Here is a 23,053-nt window from a genome sequence, read left to right as displayed (position 1 = left end):
AGATGCATTCACAGCAAGGAGCCAGAAGAGGGCACTATCTTTATAAGCTTAGCAGATGCCAAAAAATAAGCTTGGTTTTCAGTTTTAGTTCTTTAAGTTATTAGTGATCTAGAAAAGTGTCATCATAATTGTTTATTATATTTGCTACTTTACCAGTGGCTTTCAAACTTAAAATGCATAAAAAATTATTTGGGGACTTGTTAAATACACACTCTTGAGTCACGGTCCCACGGAATAGGGAACTTTGAATTGGAAACAGCTTGCAGCTGATCCTGGAGCAGGGTTCCCAGAAGCCACAGTAAAAACCCTAGGTGCCGAGATAGCCAACTGCCCGAGGGTGGAGGGGCAGGAGGTGATTATACCAGATGGCTGGGTAGCTAGCTGCTTACAGGACACTGCCGACCCTATGAAGGTCTGTATGTTTTGATCATTCTGATGCACCCCAGATGAACCACAACTACGGCATACAAGGAATTATTTTAAGACAACAAAACTAAATAGCAAATTATAAAATCTTAGAGGGGAACAAAAGCCAGTCTATCATCAGAAAAAAAATATAAGAAAAGCAAAATACTTAAAATATTTTTTGTATCATATACGTGCAAAATAAAAAATTGGAGCTCATCTTTTCTTATTTTTAAATCTTTTTAAGGGTTGGAAAAGTAGCCCAACAAACTGCTACAATTAATACCTATTATACTTCATTGGATTATTACTTACACTTTGTCTACTTTCAAGGAAATTTGGGGAGAATTTACCTTAAATGGCACACATCCAATAGAACCATTAAAATAGGCATATAAAAAGGAAATGGGGTGACAGAGAGCATAATGATTCTTGGAATTCCTTAAACTGAACATTAAATTTGGCTCTAGGTTTCTGGATGCTAAAAAGGAAAAGAACTCTCTACAGAGAACATCACCTTGCATCTCCAAACAGCTCCATCCTTACTGACTTCATTCATTCACTCATTCACTCATTTACTCAGAGCTCCAACCCTCAAAGAATTCTACAGGAAAAGCTAGGGTTGACTGTATATACCCAAGAAAAAACTTCTTCTGTCAAAAAACATAATGACGTAGGTGCAGCTAACAGGACAGAAAAGAACAAAGAGCCTTAACTTCTGCAGAAGTTCAAACAGAAGTTCAAACAGGTGGGAAATATTCAACCCCGCTAGGAATTAGATGAATTCAAATGAAAACGACAGGAAACCATTTCAGACTACCAGTGTGGTTTTATCAAACTGATAGAGTCTGGATTGTTTTTTAAGAACAATTCCTTTTTTTTTTTTCTAAAGATTTTATTTAGTCATTTGACAGAGAGAGACACAGCGAGAGAGGGAACACAAGCAGGGGGAGTGGGAGGAGAAGCAGGCTTCCCATGGAGCAGGGAGCCCGATGCGGGGCTCGATTCCAGGACCCTGAGATCATGACCTGAGCCGAAGGCAGACGCTTAACAACTGAGCCACCCAGGCGCCACCTAAGGATAATTCCTACTGGTAAGGAGGGTACACCCTTCCCAGGGGCAATGTTCCTAACCTCTCATCTTATCCTTCTCTTTCTAGAAATATTCAGAGACGTGCCAAAGATTTATCTACAAAGATGTCCATTGCACTTGTATTTATTATTTTAATAATATTATAAACTCCCAAAAATGTAACAGCAAACTGGAAGTTCCCTCACTGTACCACAATGGTGATTTGGATCGGTAAATGAGGTCACATTCCAATGTTGGAATGAGATGCAGTCATCAGAAAGTATGTAGTTGACGATGGATAAGAATATGGAAAAAATGTTCTTTGTAAATTACTATGTGAAGAAATAGTATAAAACTGTATATACAATTTGACCCCAATTATGTAAGTCTATTAGCTTGGCACATATAAACTTGCCTTCATTCAATAATTTTTACCTAAAAACATCAATTTCTTAATGGTTTAATTTCAATACTTTTAAAAATGTGTGTGTAGATATGTGTGTATATGCGTATATTTGTATATACACACACATACATGCATATACCCTCACAAACATAGATGTATTGATTCACCAAAGAACAGATATGATGTATGATGTACACCAAAATGTTAACAAAAGTTTTCAGGGTGAAGTCATTGTCTTTTAAACATTATTTGTTATGCTTTTCTTCACTTCTCAATTTTTTAAATGAATATATATCGCTTTTACATTCAGAACAAATGTAATTTGAAATCCTGTTTCAAGGGATAGGAGTTCGTGGTGGCCAGAGTGTGGTAGGACAGCTCACGTACCCTGCCCAGGGTGGTGTAAATGAGCACACACTTCCTGAGGGTGATTTGGCAAAACACATCAAAGCCTTTCAAGTGTTCACACATTTGACCAGTCCTTCTTCTTAGAATCTCTCCAAAGGAAATAACCAGAGATGCCAAGATACCCATACAGGATGTTTATCACAGAGTTATCTGTGGTATGACATTTTGAATACAATAATATACTTCCTGACAAGAGGGAACAGGTTGAATAAAAGATAGTGCATCCATCTGATGTATTTTATGCAGGGTCAATATATGTTGGAACAACTCTTAATAGCATAAGAAATTGTTTGAGCTGTATTGAATTTTAAAAGATTAAAATCTATATATAGTCTGATCATAAATCTGTTCAAAAAGTCTCTAAGTCTGGGGGCGCCTGGCTGGCTCAGTCAGAGGAGCACGCAACTCTTGATCTTAGCGTTGGAAGTTTGAGTCCCATGTTTTGGGTGTAGAGACTACTTAAAAATAAAATCTTTATAAAAAGAAATGTAAGTCTGTATGTGCACACACACATGCACAGCATCACCTAGAAAGAAGACTGGAAGAGTGTGTGTGTGTGCAATTAACATAGTTTGTTGAGTGGAGGGATTTTTATTGCCTTCTGTACACTGTTCTGAATTTCCCAAATATTCTACAAAAAGTATGCATTACTTCTATAATCAGAAAATGAACAACTTTTTTTAAAAGAGAAAACAAAGTTCCCTCTTCACCAAATGGAGGATGGAGTATGGGGAAGCAGGTGGACTCGTGGGGACCAGCTAGGAGCTCCTGCATTACAAGTGGGAATGAAGAGCAGGGGAAAGGTTCGAGATACTGGGGAGGCAGAAAGGTCAGGATTTGCTGACCTTTGCATGCCAGAGGGAGTCAGGTATGAGTCTCAGGTGCGTGGATTAGGGTAAGGAATACAGCCTACGGTAGCCAGCTTCTGACGGGCTCCAGGGCCCCTTGCCTCCTGATCCACCCTGTACCGTCCCTCTCACCCTGAATAGAGCAGACCTGTGTCACCACGGGATCGAGCAGAAATGACAGGGTGTGCTTTGTGAAGCAGGGGCATAGAAGAGATTGACAGAAAGTAGGATGGAAGTTCCTAGGAGTTCTGGGGAGGTGAGGGCAGGGGAGACTGCGGGAGGATGAAGTCCTAAGGATGGATGGTGGTGATGGTTATACAACAATGTGAATGCCCTTCATACCATTGAACTGTACGGTTAAAAATGGTTAAAACGGTAAATTTTATGTTGTGTATATTTTAACCATAATAATAAAATTTTTTTAATATAAAAAAGGTAGGGCTCTGCCTTGTCTCTCACGCCAGGGCCCTGGGGGAAGCCAGCCACCACGTGGTGAGCACATTCAGGCGGCCCTGCCAGAGGCGGGGTGTGGAGGAACCCAGGCCTATGGCCATCAGCACCACGAGCACACCGGGTATGTGCATGAGCCCCCAGAAAGCAGGTCCTCCAGCCCCCTCAGCTGAAGACAGAAACCATATAAAATAATATTGATTAACATTTGGAGGCATTTGTTATCCAGCAATAGAAAGAGGCACAGACTTGAGCCATCTGGTACTCTTCGGTGTCTCGTACCACCATCTCGTTTGTCCAGCTTCCGATGAGGATGTGGAAGGCTGGCAAGAGGCGCATTCCCAGCGTGACAACAAACACTAGGTAACGTGCAGAATCTCAGTCTGCAGCACAGAGGCGAGCAGGGCTTGCGGCGGGCTCCCCACCAGGCCCACCAAGGGGCGCCAGAAAGATCGGAAGGCGCGAGGTTCCCGAGCACAGCCGCCCAGCTGCGGAACGAGGGGTCAGCTTCCTGCAGGTAGCACCTCAGGGCTTCCCACAGGCCTCCCTTCTTGCCTCTCTTCCTCCAATAATACCGTTTGACCAGTTCCCTGAATTACATCCTCTTCGCTCAAATCCCCACGTGGTTTCTGTTTTCCTAACTGGCCCCCAGCGGATACAGCAGGTGGACCAGAGTCCACTCAATTACTGTACCAGCGCCAGCTGGGCTGGTGGGGGCACAGGTGTAAGCGAGGGGGCTCCCACCTGCCGGGCGAACCATCACCCCGACGGCCCTTCCTGGGCCTCGCCTGCCAACCTCCGCCCACCCAGCCGAGCTCACACGCGTGTTCCCCCAGCTCGGCACTTTTCCCTGGGCTCTCCCCGCCTTTTGAGCCCAACTCGCCTAAAATTGGACAATAAGAAAATGGGACACCTCGGCATGTGGGGGAGCAAGTGCAGAGGAGGAAGGAATTTGTTTTTTCTTTGTTGTTGTTTGTTTCTTTTATACCTTGGGAGAGACAGTAAGAGAAAAGGATGATTTCTTCTCAGGCTGACTTTCATTGTCTACTTTCTTTTTTCCTTGATCTTTTCATTCTGGTGGAAAGTCGCTGGACCAAAAAGAGAAACCCAGGACTTCAGGTTCATTCCTATCCTACACCTTTTTTTTTTTTTTAAGATTTTTTATTTATTTATTCATGAGAGATAGAGAGAGAGAGAGGCAGAGGCAGAGGGAGAAGCAGGCTCCCCGTGGAGCAGGGAGCCCGACGTGGGGCTCGATCCCAGGACCCTGGGATCATGACCTGAGCCGAAGGCAGACGTTTAACCGACTGAGCCACCCAGGCGTCCCATCCTACACCTTTTCTTATGTCAGGTGGCCAGCCTAACTGCTTCTGCTCACTTTTACCCACCAGAAGGGTGCCGGAAAGATGATGAGAAGGTAAGGAGCACGCACACGTGCATGCCACACACCTGTGTTCTGGCCTGCACGCTCATTTCCCTCATTGAAATAATAGTACTAAAACTTTCAACAGTGTATTAAAAAGTTTCCAGGAGAGGTCTTCATGGACTTGTTTTGAGAAATTACAGAAATTTCACTCCCCAGTCTTACCGTTTATGAAGTAGGAACTGAGTGAAAAAATGACAATCTACCACCTGAAGAGGACCCCAGCCCCGTAACAAAAAGTTTTTGTTTTTTTTTTAAATTTTAAGTGCAATCTGCTCCCCACCGTGGGGCTTGAACTCACAACCCCAAGATCAAGAGCCACATGTCTACTAACCAAGCCAGCCAGGTGCCCCAACAAAAAAGTATTTTGAAGACACAAAATAAAGCAATACAACTTAGACCGCATGCTGCCATGCTTGTCTAGATTATGCCCTAAATGGGGATGACAGCCCCAGGGAGGCAAAAAGGGTGGTTAGTGGATGAGACAAATTTTAGTACGCTCCAAAAGGTCTCAGTCCAGAAACATAAATATACCTGGGGTGGTAAATTTTCATGGACGGGTAGTATTTAGGAAAAAGTGTTAGCAAGGCTGCTTGGGACAGGAGAGTGGGCTGTAAGGAAAAGTGTGGAGAAGCACTGTCCTGGGTGAGACCACACGCACTTGCTCACCCTTTGCTCGAGCATACCCCTTAGCATTGTACTTCCTTCCAGATCTGTAAGAAACTCTGCAGAAACATAATCTTTGCTTGAGTAAGAAGAGTCTGGAATATAACCCAGGAGAGAATGTAATGCCAACTGATTTTCAACCGCAGCTAACGGTGCCTTTTTTAAAAGCTTGAGTGTCAGCGCTCCAACACATGGCTTCCTTTCTTGCCAACACATTTTGGGTTGTGGCTAAATAGCTTCTTTCTTTATCTCAAACGGTCACTTTTTCCAGAAGAAAGAAGGGTTTCAAGCCACCCTGGTCCCTCTAGGTCAGACTAGGCTCCTTGTGTGCAGTCCCCACTGACCCACATCACAGAGGATGTGTGTTACCATGTGGATGAACGCGAGTCACCAAGCATGCGGGCTCCACTTGATTTTGATGACACGTGTGTGCCTTTGTCTGATAAGCGTTCTCTTGTCTGTGCAGCTCACATCCTGACGTGGCATTGCTGTTACCAGAGAATTAGTTCTCCCCATGGCTTCTGGCCCCAGCTACCAATTACACCATTACATCAGCTTCACAAATACTTTATAAGATATTCCAGTTGCCCAGACCGTATGCACACTTGCACTCAGAGACTCACGACATGCGCTCACTTCCTAATCATCAACCTCTGCCAAATTCTAATACCATCCACTACCCAGGGCCTTCAGCTATTCCATCACTTTGTTCAAGTATCATGAACAAGGTTTTGTGCTCAGTGATGTAAGGGGCTAACAAGATTTGAAAAGCACAGTTGCTGCATATGGAGAGAAAGAGAAGTATACAAATAATACAGCATAAGGCACTTTCCCCAATTATGGAAGGGATGGACAAACCAGAGCTGCTGGAGTCTCAGAGGAGGGAGAGCTCATTCCCACAAGCAAGAAGTTGGGGAGACTCCAGGGAGAGCTGGGGTACTGAGGGGAACACTGCAATGAAAGATGCTGAGCAGCATGGGCCAAAGGGTAAGCGCAGAAAGCACAACCAAACAGAACAGGAGCTCAGAAGGGCAAGGCTTGCCTTCCATGACCTGTAAAGTGTTTGTTTGTTTGTTTGTTTGTTCGCGTTAAGTAGGCTCCATGCCCAGCATGGAGCCCAACATGGGGCTCGAACTCACGACCCTGATATCAAGACCTGAGCTGAAATCAAGAGTCGGACGCTTAACCCACTGAGCCACCCAGGTGCCCCCAGCCTGTAAAGTTTTTTATAGTCAAAAGTCTTAACACCAAATATTTTAAAACTGGGAGTATATCATTTTACCTTAGAAAAAAACTTAAGAGCATTTACCTTCAGTTGGAAATTTCTTGGCTCGTTCCTCAAAGAACCATTCTCCAGTTTTTATTTTCACATTTCTGAAAAACAAGCAGAAAGGAAGCCTCAGACAGAGATGTGGATGGTGCTGTATTTGGCTCATGAGAGGTAGGTAGATACTATCACATAAGATTCGTCTTGCAAGGGTCCTCCAAGTTCAAATTTCTGGCCCCAAACCCTACGTTACAGATCTCCTGTAGAGGTTAAATGATCTGACCAGTCAGCAGCAAAGCTGGGAGTCTCTGCTTGGGTCTATTTTATCCTATATGTAACATGTGCATGCAATGTATACATACTAACATATGTGTGTGACCAACACATATTAAGTACTTCATGTTTTCTGAATAAATATACAAGGAGAAACAAAATTACCATCAAAATGATCAGTTATTATTTTTACGGCAGTAAACAATGGCATGAAAGATAGTCAACAAAAAATCCTAGGTTAAGGTTAGTTTGTATTTGTTTGGGGTTTTTTTTTTAAAGATTTTATTTATTTATTTGACAGAGACACAGTGAAAGAGGGAACACAAGCAGGGGGAGTGGGAGAAGGAGAAGCAGGCTTCCCACAGAGCAGGGAGCCCGATGCGGGACTCGATCCCAGAACCCTGGGATCATGACCTGAGCCAAAGGCAGATGCTTAACGACTGAGCCACCCAGGCGTCCCAAGGTTAGTTTGTGTTAACCACGTTTCCTAAGAGCTAACAGAGTAGCCGAAAAGTTTCCTAGAAGGACCTGAAGTCTGGAATGTGGGATCCATGTGCTTCATGAAGACCCGGGACCTGGGTCCAAGTGGACCACCTGAGAAATGCCCTCTTCTTGGCCAGCTGCTCAGCTAGCAGGTGCTAGGGTTCCTCGGCATCCCTGCATCTCCTCCAGTCTCGGTCCCAGGAGGAACAGGTCTCTCTGTATGTGCACTGCTTGAAACCAAAGTCCCCAAATGCCTTGTGCTCTTGACAGTTCCCAAATTTCTGGAGAAGCCACCCTCAATGTCAAAAAACCTTGGAAATGTAGAATTGTTAACATCATTTTAGGATGTAAAAATGTAAACACACAGATGCTACAAGTTTTTCACACCCTTAAAATAATGCGCCACAAAACTTGCCAATTCCTGGATTATGAAAGTTTAAGAAAAATTACAACTTCAACTTATGAAATCTCGTCTATAAAGTACCAAAATAAGTTCTCCATTAGGTTCTTTCAGGCTATATATGAACTCAAATGGATTTTTCTTAACTAATGCTTACAACTGCTATAAATGTTAAGTCAATTCACAACTATATGTCCAACTATATGTTTTTAAAATACCCTCTTTCTCTACAGAGTTCTAGTAATTGTTAGAAGACACCAACCAGCTTCTTCCCCTTTATCTAGTAAGAAACTGTTATGTTCTCTGATGAGTAAGTAAATTATGATTCCCAATGCTTAGTGACTAGAACAAGGGAAAAATACACAGGACTTCTATAAATTGTGATAACAGAATTTTGATAATCAGTCACTACCCTTCAGAGCCAAAATATATAAAATGTTCAGCTGTGATATGTCTACAGAGAGACAGGGAAAAGTTTGCACCATAAAATCGAACATCTGATCTACTAAACTGACACGAAACACTGAGAACTCAGCTCCTTGGAAGTTCCCCCTCTGGTGCGTGAAGGCAAGCATGGGATCAAAAACCAGGCGAAGTTTGGAGAGATGACTGGGGCAGGTGGTGAATTCATGCTCTTTTGAAGGACCCCACTTGCCATCTATGCTCGTGGGCAACTCTTCCATCTGCAGGACGAGGTCTAACCATCAGATGAAGAGAGCTGAGGAACAAAATCAAATGTGGAAACAGGAGGCCTCCATCTAATAAATGAACTCCCCTTCCTGGACTTTTCTTCCTGGTGGTGGTGACCCTTTCAGCCAATCTACCCTGTCCTGCTCTGCAGCCTGTTACCCTTGGGACCAACAGCATCCATGTACCAGAAGGTGCGGGGATGGTGCAGGGCTCGGACTGGAAGGAGGTCAGAGCTGAGAACTCAGCGGTGCGTCAAACCACGACCCCCTATGGTCAGCCGAGGCTAGCCAGACACAGCCTGCCGCGGCGAAGCGGGCACACGGAAACACCATCACGAAAGGAAAGCTCAGCGGAGGGAGGGGGAAGGTGGAGACACCTGGGTAAATCACTGTCCTCCTCCAGCCCTGGCTTCAGAATCTATGCAGTGAATTAAAATATCTGTCTCCTGGTGCTAGGTCCTCTAACTGCATATCCCAACTGACTACTTGTGAAGTTCAAGCAGGAGCTTATTTGGCAGGACAGATCTGGACACAGACTTCAGGTCTCTCAGGCTCGTCTGTGATTAAAGAATAGAAGGATAAAAACAGCACAGTCCTAAACCGTGTGCCAAACAGCACGTTTTTTGCATTTGAGGCTGTTTCCTTTGAGAACAGATTTGAGCTGGATCTCCCAGTCCTTGCAGAATCAGCCGTTCCCAAGCAATGATTCCCTGATATCCTTCCTAAAGGCTCCCTGTCCACACCAATCCCCAGGTACAAAAAGGGGAACCCTTTGTTGCTCTTATCATCTAAGATGGCGGGGAGCAGACCTTACAGTAGCAGCACCTGCACGTCTCTGTCCTCGTTAGGGCCAACCCAGGGTAGCCTGACTCACAGCAACCAGAGGAAGTGTTTATTATTTCTTCCCAGATGATTAATCAGAACCTGGCTATGAAAGCTTCTTGAAACATTTTCTGAGCTCAGTAATAGGCTAACGCTTTTACATCCCTCAGAATTGAGACTTGCTTCTTTAAAACTTGTTCAATCAGGGGCGCCTGGGTGGCTCAGCCCATTAAGCGTCTGCTTTCATTTGGCTCAGGTCATGACCTCACGGTCCTGGGACTGAGTCCTGAATTGGGCTTCCTACTCAGCAGAGAGTCTGCTTCTCTCTCTCCCTCTCCCCTTCCCACTCATGCTTGCTCTCTCTCTCAAATGAATACCAAAAAAAAAAAAAAAAAAGTTAAAAAAAATTTTTTTCAATCAATTGACAAATACATCTCAAAAAGCAAAAGCCTAGGGTTTGTGGAGACAGCAGAAGCTCCGGAATTGGGAGAGCTGAATTTGGTATCTGACCTTGCCATTGACTCTGCGTGAGGATCATTGGCATAAATGCCCAGCACATGGTGCAGAGCCAGCTCTAACTACTGGAGGTCCCGCCGTCCATTCTCCATAGCCTTGAGCTCTGCTCATGCTGCCCTTTCATCAGCAAACAAGAAATGACTGTTGAAAAGCACTTTGCAAATCCCAGCATACAAATGTTGAATGATACAATGAATGGATGACCCGGAACAGAAAGATCGTTTGACCTGTTACTATCAGAGCAAGCAGGGAGCCAAACAGGCCTGTTGGAATGCAGCTTTACTTTGCATCTAAATTACCTGCATCTGTGGATAGTTAACTGTCCCATCCACACCTTAGGCTCTTCTAAAAGCATGATGTCCCTAGAGTTGCTTAATGTATTTTATATATATATATATTTATTTGACAGAGAGAGAGACAGCGAGAGAGGGAACACAAGCAGGGGGAGTGGGAGAGGGAGAAGCAGGCTTCCCGTGGAGCAGGGAGCCCAATGCAGGGTTCGATCCCAGGATGCTGGGATCATGACCTGAGCCGAAGGCAGACGCTTAATGACTGAGCCACCCAGGCACCCCAGAGTTGCTTAATGTATTTTCCACCATGCAAGGGACAAGAGGTGAAAATCGGTCTGCAGAGTCAGGATTCTGGGAACGCCTAGAGACACCTTTCCCCAGGGCAGATCTGCTCTCCAACCAATGTCCTGATGGCCAGAAAGCCTCAGGAGGCCCCTGGTGGCTCATCAGACCAACAAGCTGCAAAAAGTCCAAATGAAGAAGCCGAATATTATAAAACTGAGACCCCCCCGCCCCCAAACTTCTCTGTGCTAGCTTATCCACCTGTTGGGTAGTTCCCAGCTGAAGTAGTCTTAGGCAAGCATACAGTGGAATTTTATTTTATTTTTACTTCAAATAATCTCACATCTAAGATGGTTTTTAGTTACAAAGTAAAGCAGTGAGGTTTTTTTCCTGCCAGCTCAGTTGATCCGCTTTCAACATTTTCACAGGAAAAAAATACTGATCATAGTGATTAAATCCTAGGTAACTAGGGGAGGACTCAGAGAATCAAGATGAAGATAAAGAAATGATTGTATCGAGCTGCTGCCTCCCCTCCTTGCAAAACATTAGTAACTCTCCCTCAGCTGACCTCAGAGAGAAGACAGGTGCCCCTGTGTCATACTCAGGGCTGTATTCACAGCCCCAAGCGTGACTGGGGTGCATCCCAGGGGCCAGTGAATCCATGTGGGTTGGTGAATGAATAAAAAGCCCCAGTTCTGTGGGGAGCATCTTGAGAACTGTAGGGAGAAGCTGGGATCCTGCTGGGGTGCACACTGAGATCTAATGTGTGTTGGCCCCTCTAAGCACATTGGGGGGGGGGGCACGGACTCAGGCACCAGAGACTGTAAACAAGGGAAACAAGCTGGGGGCAGACAATAAGGAGGGGTGGGGACTGTGACGAGCAGGAGAAGCCGTGGCCCATTGCAAGGCATTAAAATGATACATATTATACTTCATGCAGGTCCAACACACAAGGCCCAGGGGCTGTTGGCAGCCTGTTGGCCACGCATTTGTGATTCTTGGTTTGTTACACCAGATAACTAGTTGACAAAAGTGAGAAAAATTCCACTGTAGCCGGACAGAGCTGTGCTTGAGGCCTTGACAAAAAATCGGATGAGATGCTACGCATTGCCCTATCTTCCCCAGAGATCTGGGAAGGGCCGCCCGCCGCCAAAGGGACCACAGGAAGGGTGAGAAACAAGGAGCCCATGCTTGTTGGCAATTCTTCAACCTGAAGAGATAATGGAGAGCCTCTGACAAAATGCCGGAGGCTTCTCAGGACGCACAGCACTGGGGGAACCAGGGAACCTTTCAGAAAGCACTCCGTCCTCAAAAGCACCTAAGACCTGCCTCTAGGAGAAGGAGACAGAAAGACAGGAGAAACCAGGCTGACATGAAGAGACATCAGACTAGAACAAAGACAAATCTAGGAAACTAGAGAAAAGCAGAACAGACTGTCTGCCAACTCGCAGGAGCAGAACGGAGATGCAGGAAAGCTGAATCAGTGAGCTCACCCAGTAGACGGGCTTTTCCAGAACATGAACAGAAAAAATGAAGACATCAGATTTTGGAAGACAGAGAACAAAGTCAACCTACATATTAAAAGTTATTCCCAGGGCGCCTGGGTGGCTCAGTCGTTAAGCGTCTGCCTTCGGCTCAGGTCATGATCCTAGGGTCCTGGGATCAAGCTCCCTGCTCAGTGGGGAGTCTGCTTCTCCCTCTCCCACTCCCCCTGCTTGTGTTCCCTCTTCACTGTCTCTCTCTCTGTCAAATAAATAAAATCTTTTTAAAAAATAAATAAAAGTTATTCCCTAAGAAGCAAGGGCAAGTGGCATAAAAGATGATCATAGGAATCATACCTAACTGAAGAAAATGTTACTGAGTCAAAAACCAAGCAAACCTTCACCTCACACCCATTAGGGTGGCTACTACCAAAAACAAAACAAAACAAAACAACCTGAAAAGGACAAGTGTTGATGAAGATGTGAAGAAATGGGACCCTTGTGTACTCTTGGTGGGATTATTAAATGGTGCAGCTACTATGGGAAACAGTATGAAAAAAATTAAACATATAAGTACCATATGAGCCAACAATTCCACTTCTGGGTCTATCTCCAAAAGATCTGAAAGTAGGGTCTCTTCTCTTAGAGATGTTTGCACACCTATGTTCACAGCAGCACCATTCATTCATAATAGCCAAAGGGTAGAATTAACTCAAGTGTCCATCAGCAAACGAATAGACAAACAAAATGTGACATATACACACGATGGAATATGCATCTTGGAATATACAGCCTGAAAAAGGAAGGAAACTTGCAATAAACTACAACACAGAGGAAGCTTGAGGACATTCTGCTAAGTGAAATGAGCTAGTTGTAAAAAGATAAGCACTGTATGATTCTACTTATATGAGCACCTAGAATCCACAAATTCAGAGAAACAGAACATAGAGTGCTGGTTTCTAGTGGAAGGAAGAAATAGGGAGTTGTTGTTTAATGGGTATCAAGTTTCAGTTCTGTGAGATGGAAAAGTTCCAGAGATGGATGGTGGTGATGGTTGCACGAAGATGTGGACAGACTTACTGCCCCTAAACTGTAGGTAGAAAAAGAGCTAAGATAGTAAATTTTATGTTATATGTATTTTACCACAATTAACATTCTTTAAATTTTTTTAAGATTTATTTATTATTTGAGAGAGAGGGTACACAGGGGAGAGGGGCAAAGAGAGAGAGAGAGAAAGTCACAAGCAGACTCCATGCTGAGCGCAGAGCCCCACATGGGGCCAGATCCCATGACCCTGAGATCATGACCTGAGCCATTAAAGAAGCCGGATGCTTAACCAACTGCACCACCCAGGTGTCCCTAAAAATATGTGTTTTTTAAACAAGCAAATCCAAGGGATAAGAAGCTCAAAGTAACTTTATTCCATAAAACCAACATAGAGGAGCTCACACCCAGACATGGACAAGAAACTGTTTTTAATTACAAGGATACAGGGGGAAAAAAATAAACAATGCTTGTAACATATAAAAACCAGATGATCACTAAAGAAATAAAAATAAAAATAGCTTCAGATGTCTCTGTCATATTAAATTCCAAAGACAATGAGAACACATTTCCTGAACTTTGAGATGAAAAGGTTGGGACCTAAGATTTTAAAACCCAGTGAAGTCATTACTCATGAGGGAAGGCTATGGAGGACAACCTTAAATTTGCAATGACTCAGATCTTATGCCACCGACATGCTCTTCTGGGGCAAAAAATCCCTCAAGAGGCCCTTCAGATGATTGAAAAATGAATCAAAATAAAGAACTTGCAAATTGGGAAATTATGGTCTCAAAAGATTGGCAATGAGCGCTTGAATGTGTTAAAACTTAGAGTTGGTTTAATAATTGTAAATATAATCATAAAACTATGCAGGTGACAAAAATAATTATTGAGGGAGATATTATAGGACATAAAAGTAATAACTTATCACAATATAAATATTTCAAAATGATGAAATAAATAACATTTATAAAACATTTCTGTCTCTAGGGGCGCCTGGGTGGCTCAGTCATTAAGTGTCTGTCTTCAGCTCAGGTCATGATCTAAGGGTCTTGGGATGGAGCCCCTCATTGGGCTCCCTGCTCAGCGGGAAGCCTGCTTCTCCCTCTCGCACTCCCCCTGCTTGTGTTCCCTCTCTCTCGCTGTCTCTCTGTCAAATGAATAAATTAAAAATCTTAAAAAAAAAAAATTTCTGTCTCTACCCTGGGTACCTCATGTAAGTAGAATCATACATTTTTCCTTCTGGCTTATTTAACATAATATTTGTAAAGTTCATCCATGTCTTAGCATGTATTAAATTTCATTCTTTTGTTGTAGCTCAATAATATTCCATGGCATGTATATATCACATTTTGTGTATCCATTCATCTGTTGATGGACACTGGGTTGTCGCCACCTTGTGACTATTGTGAACAATGCTGCTATGAACACTGGCTTATTATTTGAATATTTGAAAGCTACAAGGTTGTTGTCAAAACCAACATTAAGGGGTGTCTGGGTGGCACAGCCAGTTAAGCATCCAACTCTTGGTTTCAGTTCAGGTCATGATCTCAAGGTCCTGGGATTCAGCCTCAAGTTGGGTTCCGTGCTCACCAGAGTCTGCTTGAGATTCTCTCTCCCTCTCCCTCTGCCCCTCCTGCTCATGCTAGCTCTCTCTCTCTAAAGTAAATAAATAAATCTTTAAAAATAAAAAGAAAACCTTAATATTTTCATTTTGTTATTTCAGGTGGCAGAAGGTTTTACAATATACTAGCTCTTAGGATCTGTCAGCATTCTTAAATTTATTTATTTTTTAATTTTAAATAGGCTCCAGGCCCAATGTGGGCTTGAACTTATGACCCTGAGATTGAGAGTCACGTGCTCTATTGGCTGAGCCAGCAGGTGCCCCAGGATCTATCAGCATTTATAAGAAGATTCAAATTTTAAATACTCAGGTTTCCTAAATCAATCTGAAACTTAACCCAGATGCATTTAACATGTAAGATTATATGTTCCATAGGATGTTATGTCCATCCTACCTCCTTTCCCAAGCACTAGGCAACATAAATTTACCACCTCTAGATTATGGAGCCTTAAACACAAAGTAACCATTTCAGAGGTGGCAAAATCTATGCTAGGCTTTGAGGATTCTGTTCAAGGTAACAATTTCACTGCCTTGTTAGCAAGTTTTTACAATTTTAAAAGGGGAAGGAATAACTGATTTCTTATCTGATGACTTCATTTCTGTGGTTATAAAAGTACTGTTCGTATGGGTAGCAAAGTGCATAGCAGAATTAGGCAGACGTATTTCTTTCCTTTTAAAGAAGACCTTTGTTAATTTCTTTAAAAAATCATTAAGTATAAGTTTGAAGCTAACAAAGATATCACAAAATCTAATCCCCTCATCGCCAAAGCATCCCAAAGACAGAAGGGATTTCAGAGGAGTATAACATACTGAAGTCAGCTTTAACATTAGCTAGAAATCCATGGGCAACTTTCTTTCAACAAACATGTCTATTCTTTTTTTTTTTTTAATTATTTTATTTTTTTATTCTTATGTTAATCCCCATACATTACATCATTAGTTTTAGATGAAGTGTTCCATGATTCATTGTTTGTGCATAACACCCAGTGCTCCATGCAGAATGTGCCCTCCTCAATACCCACCACCAGGCTAACCCATCCTCCCACCCCCCTCCCCTCTAGAACCCTGTTTGTTTTTCAGAGTCCATTGTCTCATGGTTCGTCTACCCCTCTGATTTCCCCCGCTTCATTCTTCCCCTCCTGCTACCTTCTTCTTCTTCTTTTTTTTTCTTAACATATATTGCATTATTTGTTTCAGAGGTACAGATCTGAGATTCAACAGTCTTGCACAATTCACAGCGCTTACCAGAGCACACACCCTCCCCAGTGTCCATCACCCAGTCACCCCATCCCTCCCCAAACATGTCTATTCTTAACCATCTGTTTTAATGGAACAGTACAGGAGTTGAGTCATCTAAAACCACTAAATCCACACACAACTTCTCTTTGGCATTGGAATGCGCTTTGGTCTGCTCTATGGACATGGGTATGCTATTGTGAAAACTCCTATGAAAACATGACTTCAAAGGAACTGCAAACCTGTCCAGGATCCCTACATCTGCCAGTACCCTTAACACTAGCTCAGAGTGTTAACCAAGTACTGTGCAGAGCACCAGCCCAGGAAAGCAGCCTCCTCGTGCTGACCTTCCCCAGAGGGCGAGAAGTTTCAGCAGAGCTGAGTGCGGTGACAACGTCAAGTATGAACAAGAGAGTTAACGATACAGAAGGCTTACTAATCTCAAAGAGAGGTTTTAAAAGCAAGGCCTGGGTGACTAATCAAGTACTGATCACAGAAGAAATTTCAGCTTCAACAAAAGGAATGATATTCAAATTACTCTGAAAGCATTCCCTTTAATAAGTACAAAATAAACTTTTCAAAAATAAACTTTTCCCAAAAGTGTCCTGGACATTTCTACTTTTTTACTATATGGTTTTTTTTTTTTTAAGATTTTATTTATTTATTTGAGAGAGAGAGAATGAGAGACAGAGAGCACAAGAGGGAAGAGGGCAGAGGGAGAAGCAGACCCCCTGCTGATCAGGGAGCCCGATGCGGGACTCGATCCCGGGACTCCAGGATCATGACTTGAGCCGAAGGCAGTCGCTTAAACAACTGAGCCACCCAGGCACTCTTTACTATACGTTTTAGTAGCACAAGGCTTCAAAGAATATTATATGGTCATTATTCCCATTTGGCCAAGGGATTAAAAAGAATGTCATGATCCTACATACAATTAGCATCTATCATATTCCTTCAGAAAGCAATGTACATATACCTTGGGAAACAGCCAAGCTATACTGTGAGGACAAAAACAGATGCCATCTCCAAGTCAGAAATAAGAAGAAAAAAATTTTATCTTAAAGAACACAAGGCTTTTCCCTTGTGAAATAGGTCTTAGCGGCTAATCTCTTGAGAATGTGCAGATGTAAACTATGTGAAATATTTTACTCAATATATTCAACTTGTGTGTACTTTTTTGACATGAACAGAGTTTCTATCAGCAAAGTTAAAAATCAGATTAGAAAAAAATCAGGTTTTGAAATAGAAGCTAGGCAGCACACACATGTCACTTTAACCCTGGCACCAAGCTAAAATCCTTCCTTGCCAGCTCCCCTATACCATATCCAGCATTCAATTTCTTTTCAATATTTAGTGGAGGTAGACCTTTTATTCACTTGAAGAGCAGAAGTATTTACAATAATGACTGCAAATTATTCCATTCTCATACATTAGCTATTTGCCTTGGTGGATATGAAGTGGGGATTCAGTATTTTATCAAAACATGGGATTAGGACAATGTTGGGACTATCAGTCTGAAATTTCAAAGATTATATTTTTCCAAACTCTGGGAAGTTTTGCTCTAAGCAGGAAACACAACTGCTATAAAACTTGTCTTGAAATGTCATTTGATTTTCAATAAAAATTATTTGACACAATGCAAAAGATCTAGTACATCATTCTGTAATGATATCTTTACATCTAAATCCTAATCTAAAATGTATTTGAGCAACAACAAAAAAATCCCATTTAATAAATTCCAAAATCTTATTTTAACCCTTACTGCTCTGTAGCAATAATTCAAATCTCAACCAGAGAACTAAGAATGTGATAATAAATGCCAAGGTCTGTATATCAATTTGCAACTAGGCACTCTTAAGTTTCTCTCCATTAGCTTCAAGCATAGTACATCAGAGACAGGTGAGCAGCCCAAGAAAGTATCCTCAAATCAACAGGACTGCCTCCCACCATTTGAAACCCTAACTCTAAAATCTCTGTTCTAATTATTTATAAATAGCAAACATTCCTAATGAAACAGAGAGAGAACAACCCAACAAGTATCTGAGACTGAAGAATGAACGATTGCTTATGCTCACAGCCAGTTACAAAGCAAGAGAAAAAGATCGCAGTTTGAAGGGCAAACGTCTTGAGCACCTGTAATTCCTCAGCCGTCTACTTCAGGGAGGATGAGCAGGTTTTCTCTAGACACATGAAATTGGATACTACTGCAAAGTAAATAATTTTGAAGGGAAAAAAAAATCAATGTGAACCTAAGTCATCAAGTTCAATCTTATTTTTTAAAACCAAAGCTAAAGCAAACAAGCAAATATAAAGCTTAGTCTCTCTGACATTTCAACATGGTTGTTACCTTGCACCATTTCATTGTGGAAATTGTCAGTACATGGAGGGGGGAAGGGGACATTAAGCAAAGAAGCAAGGACGCATTTACACCTCTTTCTCTTCTTTCTTTCTCCCAAATCACACTCTTTTGATGGCTCCTACTGAAAACATAGGCCCCCCACAACTAGAAGCAACTTTCAACCAACTTTGTTCTTCCAAGTCCTTTTCGACGTGTCTTTGTTTCCCGAGGTCTTTCTGCTGCCTCTCTTTTGCTCTCAATTTCATTTCACCTCCAGCCTTATCACTTCATGCCCAGTTCACTGAGAAGACGTTCCTGCGGATCATTGCCTTTCACCTTCCCCGGCCCCTGACTCCACCCTCCGCAACACTGGCGCACTGTGGTATGGCTTTCTTTTGGCTAAGCTTCTGTGCCCACACCCCATTTCCTGCAGCCCAAGATCCAAGGTCTTCTGAGTGGCTTCTCTCCCTGCAGGCAAGAGAAGGCAGAGATCTAGAAGGGGAGGGATTCAGGAGACCAGGGCTCTAATCTAACTGACTCCCTGGCCTTGGGCTAACTACCTTCTGTCTCTTAGCCTCTTGTTTCCTCACCTATAAAATTGGGATAATAGTCGTCATTGCCCTGTAAGACTGTTTTAAGGTTTAAATGAAACACGCAAGATAAAAAACTTCTGCACAGCAAAGGAAACAGTCAAGAAAACTAAGAAGCAACCCACGGAATGGGAGAATGTCATTTGCAAATGACATTTCAGATGAAGGGCTGGTATCTAAGATCTATAAAGAACTTCTCAAACTCAACACCCAAAAAACAAATAACCCAGTCAAGAAATGGGCAGAGGACATGAACAGAAACTTCTCCAAAGAAGACATACAAATGGCTTACAGACATGAAAAAATGTTCCACATCACTAGCCATCAGGGAAATCCAAATCAAAACCACAATGAGATACCACCTCACACCAGTTAGAATGGCAAAAATTAACAAGACAGGAAACAAGTGTTGGTGAGGATGTGGAGAAAGGGGAACCCTCTTACATTGTTGGTGGGAATGCAGGCTGGTACAGCCACTCTGGAAAACAGTATGGAGTTTCCTCAAGATGTTAAAAATAGAGCTACCCTATGACCCAGCAACTGCACTACTAGGTATTTACCCCAAAGATACAGATGTAGTGAAAAGAAGGGGCACATGCACCCCAATGTTCATAGCAGCAATGGTCAAACTGTGGAAAGAGCCGAGATGCCCTTCAACAGATGAATGGATAAAGAAGATGTGGTTCATATATACAATGGGCTATTACTCAGCCATCAGAAAGGATGAACACCCATCATTCACATTGACATGGATGGAACTAGAAGGGATTATTCTAAGTGAAATAAGTCAAGCAGAGAAAGACAATTATCACATGGTTTCACTCATGTGTGGAACACAAGGAACAGTGCAGAGGACCATAGGAGAAGGGAAGGAAAACTGAACGGGAAGAAATCAGAGAGGGAGACAAACCCTAAGAGACTCTGGACTCCGGGAAACAAACTGAGGGTTACAGAAGGGAGGGGGTGGGGGGATGGGGTAACCGGCCGATGGGTATTAAGGAAGGCACATGTGGTGATGAGCACTGAGTGTTATATGCAACTAATGAATCATTGAACACTGCATCAAAAACTAATGTACTATACATTGTACTACATGTACTATATGTTGTAATATATGTTGGCTAACTGAACATAATAAAAAGAAAGGAAGAGAAAAAGAAAGAAAGAAAGAAACATGCAGTATAAAGAAATGCTAAACGTTCATCCCCATGCTATCTTCTTTCCCTGAGGATGCCCGTCTCCCTCTCTGGTCCTGACCCTCATCCAGAAATACTCCAAACACAGATGTTCTGAAAGTCACCTCGAGCCAGCTCACCCCTCCCTCCTCTGAGCTCCCTGGGACCCTTAGCAGCTCTTTTTTTTCCTTAAGATTTTATTTGTTTATTTGACAGAGAGAGTGAGAGCACAAGTAGGGAGGAGAGGGAGAAGTAGATTCCCTGTTGATCAGGGAGCCCAACGTGGGACTCGATCCCAGGACTCTGGGATCATGACCTGAGCCAAAGACAGACGCTTAACTGACTGGGCCACCCAGGTGTCCCCTTAGCAGCTCTAAGAGGAGACTTGCCTTGAAGCAGAAACCTCAGAGGCCTCCTGCAACCTCGACACAACCCAGAGCCCAGCATGTCCCGCGGGACTTTTGCTCTGATTGCCTCAACCAGTTAGTTGGTTTTGCTTTTTTAAAATCACCATCCTGGGATCGAGTCCTGTGTCGGGCTCCTTGCTCAGTGGGGAGCCTGCTTCTCCCTCTGCCTGCAGCTCCCCCTGCTTGTACTCTCGCTCACTCTCTCTCGCCCATGCTCTCTCTAACAAGTAAATAAATAAAATCTTAAATAAAATAAAATAAAATAAAATCACCATCCTACAGCTTCCCCTTTCCTGATTTAACAAACCTCCTTCCCTCCTCCTTGTCCCACAATGGATCCACTTCTTCCCAAGGACCAAGTCTCAAGCTGACAAAGCTGCAGGAAGAGGAAAGCTTCTGGGATCCACCTCCCATCCAGGACCCCTGTCCCCCATCAGTTATGACTGTCAAATATTCTAAAGTTTTACCAGCCTTCTCTCTAGGATGGGGATCCAGGGTGTACAAAACCAGAGAGAGAACAGAGAACTGCCAAGAAAGGAGGGGGGTGGAGTACGTGTTGTTATAAATTATTTCATTTCGTTCTGTCCCCCATATGATTTCCTGAGGCAATCCTCGTAATGCAATTATCTTCGGTATTTTGAAAAGCATCCTTATTTCACAATAAGGAAGCTAGGGTTTTAGAAATCACACTTTGTGTACTTAGAGGGTAGAGTTACAATGCCCAGGGCATGAGGCCCTCTTGGGTGCAGATTTCAACACAGGCCGCCTTCCCAGCCTCAGCCTCATTCCGCCTCTCATTGTGTTTTTAGTTTACAGTGAACTTTTTGAAGACAAAAAAACGCCAATGTATTTAACCCCTTACCAGGCACTGTTTACCTTTAGACTTCAAATACATACGGATGATTGAAAGGAGGGAAGAAAATCTTAAGACCTTTCTAGATGTTACTGGGAATTGTTACCTCCTCTTTCAAGGGCCCAGGCAGCTCCCAGCAACTCCCTGTCCTTCCCTCTCAAGATAAGAAAAGCCTGAAGGCCTTGAGCCCAGAGCACTAAAAAAAAAAAAAAGCTCTATTTTTAACGTCTTGAGGAATCTCCATACTGTTTTTTGGAGTAGCTGTACCAGCAAAAAAAAAAAAAAAAAAAAAAAAAAAAAAAATATATATATATATATATATATATATATAAATTTTTAAAAATCAAAAAAAAGAAAAAAAGAAAGAAAGAAAGAAAAAGAAAAAAGCAAAGCCTGAAGGACATTGGCCTCAACAAACCAAAGAGACATGAAATGCGTGAAATGTGCAGAGTTAGCTCTGACTGAGTCAGCGTGACTTGGCGAGCGGCTGTCCAAATACAAGGTGCACTGTTCGGGAGCAAAGAAATCTGGTTGAACAACTTCACTTCTTTCTGGATGAGGGACTGAAATTAAGCCTTGCAAAGGGACAGGAAATTTGAGGACATTAATGTCAGGGGCCCACTAAACACAACCCTCCTGACAAAGGGGGAGAGAAAACCCAGCCGCCGCCCCACACAGTGTGGGTGCCTCTCGGGATCTTTGTCCAGGGCACCCACACATTTACAGCAACACTTAGGAGCTGTTTTCAAATCCCCAAGTCTCTTGATTATTCTCCTAGATTCACACCAGACGAATGTTCCTCCCTTCCTCTAGGTTCTACGATGTCCTTGTGTGCACCATCCCCAACAAACAGAAACACCCTCTCTTGTGTTTTCAAGTAATCGATGACCAGCCCATTCTTGCTTTGAAAAGTGGGAGCCTGAGCCAAACAGGCTGTTTATCATTTTCAAAATGGGTCGTTCCAAATACCAATTCTGTGTTAAAATTTAAAAAAAAAACAACACCTCACGACGCCAAAAGATTGAAATATGTGAAGATTCAGTCTGGCACTAATAGAAAGAATACTCATTTCTTTATTTGAGTATCCCATATAAGTCAGCCTACCTCCTTCCCAACAGCCTTATGGAAAGCTGCGCGGGAAGGTGGTGGTGTAGGAAGACCCTGAACAAACCTCCTCCCACAGACACCAGATCTGTAGCTTCATATGGAACAACTCCCTTTGAAGAAGAGCTGAAAACCGGCCGAACTGCCCCTCCACAACAAAGGATGGAAAGACCACACCGAGGTGGGTAGGAGATGCAGAGACACGGTCTCGCAAAAGCCGCCCCCCGCCCCGCCCAGCACAGAGACTCACAGCAGGGAGGGATCTCACAAGGGCAGTTTCTCCCAGAGGAGTGAGGGGATTGTGCCCCCTACCAGGCACCCCAACCCTTGGGACCTGCACCAGAGAGATGCGCCCCCAAAAGGTCTCACTTAGAAAAAACAGTGGGGCTTCCTTAAGTCCAAGAGGGATGTGGTCTCTCTCACATAGAGACCCAGGACAAAAGCAAGTTTGAAAAGCATCTAGACTGTATGTGAAGGAGCTTCATTTGCTAATCTTCGAGCA

The 23,053-nt window shown here is 43.1% G+C and overlaps 1 protein-coding gene across 1 annotated transcript in view; it reads right to left on the bottom strand.

The window, feature by feature from the left end:
• The window catches only part of SYTL3 (synaptotagmin like 3), a 94,650-nt gene that overhangs the window by 49,461 nt on the left and 22,136 nt on the right, over positions 1-23,053 (bottom strand). The window contains exon 7 of the mRNA XM_045865830.3: positions 6,987-7,051. Within this exon, the coding sequence (XP_045721786.1) occupies positions 6,987-7,051 (65 nt within the window). The remainder of the gene's footprint in view (positions 1-6,986; positions 7,052-23,053) is intronic.

The sequence above is a fragment of the Mirounga angustirostris genome, unplaced genomic scaffold, assembly GCF_029215605.1.
Source record: "Mirounga angustirostris isolate CCGP_5_RB_7025 unplaced genomic scaffold, mMirAng1.0.hap1 SCAF_8, whole genome shotgun sequence".
Taxonomy (NCBI): Eukaryota; Metazoa; Chordata; class Mammalia; order Carnivora; family Phocidae; genus Mirounga; species Mirounga angustirostris.
Note: the sequence above shows the minus strand (reverse complement) of the source record. Positions and strands in the feature narration are given on the sequence as shown.